The 10,000-nt window shown below is 43.7% G+C and overlaps 2 protein-coding genes across 4 annotated transcripts in view; one reads left to right on the plus strand and one right to left on the minus strand.

Annotated features, from left to right (window-relative positions):
- Window positions 1-10,000, minus strand: part of NOXA1 (NADPH oxidase activator 1) — a 71,771-nt gene that overhangs the window by 19,793 nt on the left and 41,978 nt on the right. For both annotated transcript variants that reach the window (XM_085882277.1, XM_085882278.1), the window contains 2 exons: window positions 8,622-8,775; window positions 7,984-8,037 (listed from right to left, as the gene is read on the minus strand). In XM_085882277.1, coding sequence (XP_085738403.1) covers window positions 7,984-8,037; window positions 8,622-8,775 — 208 coding nt within the window. The remainder of the gene's footprint in view (window positions 1-7,983; window positions 8,038-8,621; window positions 8,776-10,000) is intronic.
- The window catches only part of AFMID (arylformamidase), a 153,354-nt gene that overhangs the window by 16,965 nt on the left and 126,389 nt on the right, over window positions 1-10,000 (plus strand). Inside the window, exon 3 of one of the 2 annotated variants that reach the window (XM_085882281.1) lies at window positions 1-6,486. This exon is cut by the window's left edge and continues 2,034 nt beyond it. The exons of the other annotated variant lie outside the window; for it this stretch is intronic. Coding sequence (XP_085738407.1) covers window positions 1-318 — 318 coding nt within the window. The 3' untranslated portion in view covers window positions 319-6,486. Of the gene's footprint in view, window positions 6,487-10,000 lie in introns of those variants that run through there. 2 annotated transcript variants of the gene reach the window in all.

The following is a 10,000-nucleotide window of genomic DNA, read 5'->3' on the forward strand; positions in this document are numbered from 1 at the left end:
CTGTTGATTCATTTCTACCTCGAGGAAAAGATGATTGTGGATGTCAGCATGGAGAGTCCGTGTGCTGGGAGGGCAAACGTAGACATTCGCCAAACAGCACTGAAGCACAAAAGCATCGCCAAATATCTGCCTGCTGTACATGCTCTGACCGGATGCGATACTGTGTCGTATTTGTTTGGCATTGGAAAGGCCATAGCGCTGAAGGTACTAATGGGCAGACATAATCCCACCTTACTTGCTCAGCTGGAAGCAGACGAGGAAAAGATGATATCTAAGGCAATTACCTTCATTGCTGCCTGTTATGGTTCCAAAGTCTAAGGTGATAGGTCCACACACCAGTATCAGTTGTGGAAGTCTAAGATGGCCAACTCCAAGATGATATCTTGGAAATCTGCTCTGAAATTGAAGTTGCTGCCCCCATCGCATGATGCCTTTGTTCAACATGTACATCGTGCTCATCATCAAGTCATTATATGGAAATCGGCCACTCAGTCAAACCCTCTGAACTTGGATCCCATCAAGCATGGATGACAAGAAGGTGAGGACGGTGCGACATTGTGTCCAACCACACTTCCACCTGATGTGTCTGCTGCACCAGTCACCATTCTGCAGCTGATCAAGTGTGGATGCTCCACCAGCTGGCCATGTTCCACCAGGAGGTGTGGTTGTGTGGCAGCACAGATGTCATGTTTGAAGTTTTACAGTTTTAATGCTGGATCAGACTGTTGTAACGCACAAACAAGGGCAGTAGCTGCTAATCACGACGATGACGAAGATTGAACATAATGTAGAACATTGCATCCTTAACAAAGTTAATATTTGTTTGCCTAAAAATAAAGGTAATTTCAAAATCATATACACGAGTACGTGCCCGTTAAAAAAAAAAAAATTAATAAAGAAATATTCAAACCGCGAGCAACAAACAACAGCCACACAGGCCATTTCTTCGCTCTCGCGTGCCCGTACGTACATGGCCCGGAACTTCGCATATTATTCGCAGTTACGATTATTCGCAATTTAGTTTTAATACCCAATTATTCAATTAGCGCCAATGTATTTTACCTTTTCGCAATGTCGTGGCAAGGAAAAACAAAAAGAGAAGAGAAGAGAGGAAAAAAAAATTGCTTCCTGGTTCGGAGCATACCAGCACTCTGATGTTACCGAAATTTATGCACCGTCTAATATGAAAACGATCATAACTTGGGGGCATTGTGTTTATCTATAAATGCGCATTAGAAATCGAGAAATTATTAGAATACACGAAGTCATCACTCTCCGGAAGCCCGTACGTTGTAACCCGTAATTGGGAACGCGGCTGAGCTTCCCTTCCCCATCGGCCACGCCCACGCAACAACGTGTCTTGTCATTGGTTTGGTAAATAAATGGCCATAACTTGGGAAGCACTTGTCCGATTAATATCAAACCTTGAAAAGGCACATCCTCAGGTCCCCAGCAATATATCTGGCAAGTTTCAATTAGATCGGACCAGCGGTTGTCGAGAAACAGCGGACACACACACACACACACACACACACACACACACACACACACACACACACACACACACACTGAGATTGCTGGAATTATAGATAGATGTACATTGTACAAACTTACTTTAAGACATAACCGAAAGTCATAGTCAACTATCCACGTGTATCCAGATATATTTGTGTAAAAATCGTATTCCAATATAATCATCAATTCATTGATCATTGCAAGTAAGTTACTTCAGCTGTCATTGACTATTATTGTGCATAGTATTAATATTTGAGGGTTCATCAAATTCAATTTCTTACTTGAAGTGATCAGTGGAACTGCAAAATAGCCATTTTTCATATTAAAATTGTGGCCATCTTGAAAATATGACAGGTCTTATATATACACCTTCAATTTTATCATTATCGGATTCCTTGACCATGAAAACATAGTAGTAGACACTAAAATTGTGTTTGTAAGTTCATTAGAAGTGAAGATATAGCTCAAAACAGAATTTATCGAAAGTCGGTGGCGGCCATTTTGTTTTTCACCTCTAAAAAGAATTCCTCAAGGGTGCGAGTCTGGCACCTGGCTGATTCTGATTCAGGATAGCTCAGAGATGACGAATCAACCAAAAAAACTTCATAATGACGCTGAGAGAGACTCAAATGAGATTTGTTACCTGCATAGTCCGTGAGCATCAGCTGTGGCTGTATGGACGTGTGACTCGTTTTCCTGACGCTGATTTTGCTCACCAGATTCTCTCAGCGAGGGAGTCTCCTGAGTGGAGGTGTCCAATGGGCCGACCACGTGCCTCGTGGTTGCAGCAGGTTGATCAACCTCTCAAGGTGATGGGGATGGCACAGGCATCTGCCTGGGGGATGGCCAAACGGAGGCCCCTGGAGTACCGGCGGAAAGTGGACGCAGCGACGCGCTGCTCTGGTGCATGCTCCATACCTGACCTGACCTTGTGTCTCTGAATATCTCAATTTGTGATGATATCAGTCTCGTAAAGACTTTGTAGTGGTGATGAGGAGCTGGATTGTGGGTTTGAGCTCACGTTTTGTGTTTTGTTTTGGCGATGGCAGTTGTTGGCATCGGGATTTTGAGTGAATTCAATCCGAGTTTAGATGACTGGGTTGGCATTTGTGAGAGACTGGACGAATATTTCATCACCAATGGAATAGATGGCGCTGATGATGCACCTCGAAGGCGTGCTATTCTGCTGACTGGGTGTGGGTACCAGACCTACAGTTTGATGAAAGATCTCCTATCTTCCACAAAACCCCATGACAATTCATACGCTGCATTGGTTGAGTTGATACAGCGGCACTACAAACCCAAGCCAGAACAAATCATGTTGAGGTACAAATTTTATACACACCAAAGAAGTGAGGGCCAATTGGCAAGTGAGTTTGTAGCTGATCTCAGATGTCTGGCCTATCACTGTGATTTTGGCGCAAGACTGGATAAGATGCTGAGAGAATTTTTTTGTGATTGGAATAAATAGCGATTCCATTACGTAAATTGCTCTCAGAGACTGATGCAGACCTCCAGAAGGTTACCGACATTGCCACTGTGTGTATGCAAGCTGATAGTCTGTGTGTCATCACAAGGTCAATGCCGGATGTGCACAGTCAGAACCTACAGAGAAGTATCATATTTCTCCACCTCCATCTGCCTGTGAGACATACCATCTGAAGAAGACCGGCAGCATGACCTGCTGGCGTTGATGTGGTGGATATTGTGTATTCCAATGTCATGATAAACAATTTACATGCCACGCCTGTGGGAAGAGTGGGCTTCTGCAAGCCCGATGTCCCAAACCCACCTCTTCCACCCACCATGCTAATGTCATTGTTGACAATGATAACGCAGAGTCAACTGATCTCATGCTTCACATAGCCAGCAGCACATCAGGGACTCCCACAGTCAAAGGTGAGGACTATTCATTTTTTTTGTTGGCTCTAAGAATACTGAATCTCCAATTATTGGGACAGTGACGATCGATCACTCCTCCATAGAAATGGAGATCGATACAAGTGCTACGAGATCTATTACAGTATGTGTGAAGACATGTTCACCTCTGTATCCACAGGGTGAGGTTCTGAATATCACACCTGTGTTGACTAAACTGAAGACATATACCAGTGAAATTGTGCCTGTGATCATCTCAACCATTGTGTCCGTTGAGTAGGATGGTGGGGCCCACGCTTTGTCGTTGCTTATCTCAAAGGGCAATGGTCCAGCTTTGTTTGGCAGACTGGTTAAAGGTCATCAGACTCGACTGGCATGATGTAAACCATATGTCCACCAGTGCTGGAAGCGCATCTATCGTTGACAAGTAGCTTGATCTATTCCTTGAAGGTATGGGCACTTTCAAAGGAGGAAATCCAGGTCCTCGGCCTGGGGTAGAGGATATTCATCCAGTTTTAAATAGTGATTTATGGTATTCTTGTAGTCCCCACAGTTACGTAAGCTCCCATCAACTTCAAACCTCTCCTTGGTTTGTTGGAGGAGGATAAGGAAGTATCATCGACTTCATCTGATTGGGTACAACGTTGGGCTTTAACTATTGCTGGTTATGACTACAGGCTTGTGAACAGGCCAGGACATTAAATGTATTGTGCAGAGGCATTGAGTCATCTACCGCTTCTGGAAACCATTGAGGAACCACCTCAATCTGGTAATGTTGTTCATCTGCTGTCTCAGGTCATTCATGAGAAAGCACCTATCACCGCAAAGCAAACTGCAAGAACTATAAACAGTGATCTTATATTGTAACATGTCAGATGCTGTGTCATGTCTGGTGATTGGTCATCTGTGCAAGTGAAGCTAAACCGTGTCTAAACAGAAAGGATGAGTTGTCAGTTGACGTGGATTTCCTCCTTTGGGGAAGTTGTATCATCATTCCACCAAAACTACGTGAAACAGCATTGTCGGAACTAAATGATGCTCATCCTGGGATGGCCACTGTGAAAATTATAGCCAGAGCTCAGGTATGGTGGCCAAAATTAGATGACGACATTGAAACCTGCATACGTCATTGTCACACATGTCAGGTTAATGCTAAGTCACCGGCAGAAGCACGACTAGAAATGTGGTCATGGGCTTGGTCGAATTTACACATTGATAATGCTGGACCATTTTTAGGCAAGCCTTATCGTCATCGATGCCCACTCTTAGTGGATTGAGATTGTTGTTGTTCCCTCCACAACATCTGCCATTACAATTGAAGCCCTATTCAATATGTTCACCATGCATGGTAAGCCTGGTGTTGGCTTAGCGGCTAAGGTGGCTGGCTTAGGAACCTAGGGTCCTCAGTTTGAGTACCGTTGGCACTGAATTAACACCAGGTGGGGTTGACTCAGCCTGTCATCCTTCCGAGGTTGGCGAAATGAGTACCAGTGTGTTGGTCGGGGGTCACAGCATCAGCAGCACAGCCATGCTTCAAAGAAATGATAGCTACCTGGCAGCCAAGCTGCCATACGCAAGAACAGAGAGAACCATGCATGTTATTCCTGATTTCATTATATTGGACAATGGCTCATTTTATACCAATGTAGATTTCCTGAGCTTTTGCAAGCAAAACGGTGTCAAGCATTATACCTCTGTTCCATACAAGCCTGCCAGCAACAGCCAGGCTGAGAGGGCCGTTCAAATTGTAAAGAATTGATTAAAGTGTGTTACTGAAGGGACTATTCAAACTCATGATGTCCAAGTCCTATTGAGTTATTGCATGCAACCGCATCACACGACTGGTCGTTCTGCTGTGTCAACGTTGATGGGCTGTGAGTTAAAGACAAGGTTATCACTTGTGCATCCAAACCAAGTACTGTTGTCAATGTTGAAGTGAAGAAATTCCAGCAGAAGCATTATCATGACCATATCTGTGAATGGTGAAATTAATGTAAGTAATCCTGTGTTCATTCTCAATGCCGGCCTCGGTGAGAAGTGGTTGTCTGGGGTGATTATTGAGAGTATTGGTAGTCAGATGTTTCGAGTCAAACTGTCTGATGGTAGATTTCAGCAGAAGCACATTGATCAACTCAGGTTGCACCATACCAAGCCAGCATAACCACCTTTATTTGTTCCACTACCTGGTCAATCATCCGAGAGAGCATCTGTGTCACCTCCGGTATCCACACCTACACTTGTAGAATTATACCAGAAACATCCCTGACCAGTGACTTTCCAGTCAAGGATGTTTCGCCCACTGTGAGCGGAGTCATTGCCAAACCACCTACTGCTGTTTGGCGTTCGAGCCGTACATGCTGTGCGCCAATGCGCCTTGATCTTTAAAGAGCGAATTGTAACATACTGTGATGTCACTTCCATTTCTGGGCTCCAACACTTGGTGGTGTCCTGAGTGCTTTTGCTGCATGATTACTTCCAGTTAATAAACTGCTGTTTGGACGCTTGCCTTGTGTTTCTGAATCTCTCGATTTGTGATGCTATTAGTCTCGTAAAGACTTTGCAAAAAGTACTTGAGAGAAATGGGTGTGCCTCCACACAACAAAAGAGTTGGAAAATTTTCTCAGCTCACCGAAAAGGACTGAGATCTTGCAGCTGCCGGACTGCAAAAATTCCTGACGGTATGGACCAGTGCAAGGCCCGAACTGTGGATGGGCACATTCTACCCAAACCCCCAACAGATCGCTACCAGTGAAACGATGATGCCGTGCGTCATTACCAATAGAATAATGGCTACCAACACTTTGACAAAGGACATCTTTGCGATGTGAAAATATACAAAACATGTGCCACCTATTGTTCGCTTGGGAGCTGGAGGTATTAGGCAGACTTCTCAAAGGGAGGGAGACACAGTATCTGGTTTGGATGTTTCTTAACAGCAATGGGAAGGTCATATTTGTATCTGAGGCTTGTGTGAATGCACAAGGTAAATTTAAAATCGACTTTTAAAAATTATGACATTTATTACTAATCAAGCTTGGGTGGTTGAGAGGGGGGAGGGCGTAGGGCAGTTGGGGTGGGAGCTGTGAGAGCTGTTCCAAATATATTGTTTGTTTCGTTCTGGAGCCACAAAATAAATTACACGAGATTTTTACATCAATTGCTAAAAGAAGTGTGTGTGTGTGTGTGTGTGTGTGTGTGTGTGTGTGTGTGTGTGTGTGTGTGTGTGTGTGTGTGTGTGTGTGTGTGTGTGTGTGTATATATATATATATATATATATATATATATATATATATATATATATATATATATATATATATATATATATATATATTTATTTGTGTATATACTGTATATGTGTGCATGTGTAAGTTGCTGTTGTTGACTGCTATCTCCACCCATGGGAGGGTTTCACGAGATGGAATGGAGACTCACCAGCTCTCCAAGGAAGGGGAAGAGGAGTGAGGCTATCAGGTGGGAAGGAATAAGGTACTTTGGTTTCATTGTTTTTTTAAGCTCACCTAGAACGTAGTTCAGGGTAGGTATTAGCATCACGTGGTGTCCATCAGTAAGTTAGTACATAAATATTCGGATCTTCTTCTCTGAAACTAAACACACGATTTCAATGTAACTTGACCACAACCTTCATCACCTGTGATGGACCAAAGTTTGGTTATGGCACTACAAAAAAGTCAGGGTCTTGGGGAGTTTATGGGGGGGTCAAAGTGGGTCCAGGTTTGACCCCCCAAAATAGGTATTTGGTTTCTTCTCAGAAACTATGCACACATTTTCAGTGAAACTTGACCACAACCTTCATCACGCGTGATGGACCAAAGTTTGATTCAATGTGGAACGAATGGTTTGTTTCATATGACTGTGTAATGTTTGTTATTATGAAAGTTGAGTTGAGTAGAAAGGTGACAAGTTATAATGTCTTGAGATGTTAAGCTGTGTCGAAAAATTGCCTGGTGTTGGGAAATTTATGGTTACTTAGGGATATACAATCGTCTGGTAATTACTGTATGAGTAGTTTGTGGAAGTTTTTGGATTGAGTGTATGTAAATGGGGGAGGGGAAGAAGAAGTAATTTGTTGTTTTTTTCAACGCGTGCCGGTGTCTCCGTGTATCACTTGTGCTTTATCTTCTAAATGAACATGTTTGGATTACACCCATCTACCGGCTGGACATCAATCGATTAACGAACTTTGGGTCTTGTGACATCGTGTGAAAGCATCCTTTTTTGGCGTGACATTCCTGCAACCCTCGTTTATTCAGTTGCATGTTCCTCTTTTTCTCCAAGCATCGGTTTGTCGCTAAACATTTTATTTTTCACAAGGTCTGGTTTATCACAGTGATCTTTGTGTCCACCTTCTCCCCTCAGTGTGAGATATTCTACATCTGTTGGCAAAGGAACCCATATAAAGTTCTAAGTCACTAAAAATTGATAGTGAAGATCAGAAACTTTTTAGTGCTTTGTCACTCTCAGTCTGTTTCCATTGGGACCTGAATTTGTACTCAACTTGGGGTCTGTTTCCATCAGCATATCATTTAATATGATGTGGTGTGATGGATGACACCATTGTCCCTTGCTTACCTTTTGCTGACAACATTCCATCGGCTGCAATGCAGCATAAGGAACCAAACCAGTCTGCAGGGAAAGGGGGGGGGGGGGTTGAGAAGCAGTGGGTCTGCAATTATGCATTTTGATCTGGGCCAATATAACACTCTGTAATAAGGTTACCACATTCCAAACACAACTGCAAATTAATTCATAGTGTGCTGAACAACATAGATAAGGCTGGCTTTATTGATAAGAATAATCAACTTATTGTTTCATCACACCCAAGCCTGACCGGAAGCCACCTAGACAATTGGATCACTCATGCTCGTATAAACCTCTACATACAAGAACAGACATCTCCAAGCTCATATCGTTCATCCCATGAATGCTATCATAAATAGGCATTACAAACTGCATTTCTCAAAAAGACAACAACCCCAGGTACTGTGCACCACCTCCCCAAAGGGTTTCAGTCCACTGCGAGGTGTTGTTTCTACTGGAACACATTGTTGTATTGATGGTGAAATTGGCTTTATGGACTCATCATTCTGGTTCAGGTAAATGTTAGTGATTGAGGCAGATGTGGTTAGCTTAGTTTGTTGCTCAGGCTCAAAGGCTCAAAGATGGGCAATCGCTGCAGATTTTATCCTTTTTGTTTTCGACAATCTTACCTCCCAACCCACATTGCTGTTGAAGCGAACGGTCGCCCAACCATCATCTCCTCGTTGCAGAACGAAGACCACATTTCCAGGCTTCACCTCCAGCTCATTCTTGTCCCGTGGCAAAACATGATAAATAACACGGTGTGGAGGTTCTTGTAGGAGCCTGGCCGGGAAGGAGTTAGGGGGAAAGAGGTGAAATCTTCTGTTTGGTATCTGAAGTGATGTTTTGGTCCTGGTGTACACAATGACCATTCAGGTTTTCTTTAATGTCTCTCTTTATTACCCTGCACATGAAGCAAAAAGTGGGGTTAAGCATTTGGTTCATTCTGGCTGCCTGTCTTTCTTCAAACATCAGTTTATGATCGAGGAACAACTTGATTTCAGTTGAATGTTATGCAGTATGTTGAACATGAATTGGAAAACGAACCTGCAGTTTAGCAGTTATTTGGCTCTGAATTTGGCAATTCTATGGAATCTCATGCACACATACATGCGCATTGCGCACGTAGGAGTAAATTCATTTTTTTTTTTAGTCCATCTGCCTATCGGGTCTTCTCTGACAAGAGTCTTCTCTGACGGACCCGATAAATACATCATGGTATTAAATGCCAAGAGCGCATGCGTAATGCTTCGCTTCCTCCCCGGATAGCTTCAGCAGAGCACATGAGTGTATTTTAAAGACCGAGGATTAAAGGTCACAAAAGGAGTGGCTAGGGTTTCCCGGCAGGGGCCAAGGCCCCGCCCTGGAAAGTCAATATATATTATATATTGTTACGGCTGTGGAAATTCGCAATACACCATAAAGGGTCCTTAGATCAGTTATGACGATAAGTATATGTGTAGTTAGATTTCCCCACCATTGTTTAGAGGGAATTTCCGTGTTCACACGGCTGCAATCCTTTGAGATAGCCGTTTTTCTTTTCTCTATCATTATTTTGGACCAATCATCCCCCAACAACCAAATCGCCACCACCAACATCATTCCCAAACAACTACAACTCAAACACCACCACCTTCGCCTCTTTACCTCCACAACTCCACCCTGCAAACATCGCTTCACCGCCATTCTCAAACGACGCCCGCCAGCAACCAAATCGCCACCACCAACAACGCCCCAAACAACTACACCAAACCACCACAGCAAACTCCCACTGCCTTCGCCTTTCTACCGAACGTCGTGCCATGGGTTGTGAATGGGATCGTTTCGAAGCAAAAATCATATCGGGAATGATTCACGCCCACTTTTCATCCATCCAATGGCTGAGCATCAGGTGGTGTAGCCCCGCCTCCGAGCCCGCTGTGATCCACAAATTTGCATATGCACTCCTCCCCCGGCCTATATAAGCGCGAGCACAACGCAGACGGCAGCAGTGGAGTGGCAGCAGAGT

This window comes from Eptatretus burgeri, chromosome 5 (genome assembly GCF_056783735.1).
Source record: "Eptatretus burgeri isolate ZD-2024b chromosome 5, Ebu_testis_v1, whole genome shotgun sequence".
Classification (NCBI taxonomy): domain Eukaryota; kingdom Metazoa; phylum Chordata; class Myxini; order Myxiniformes; family Myxinidae; genus Eptatretus; species Eptatretus burgeri.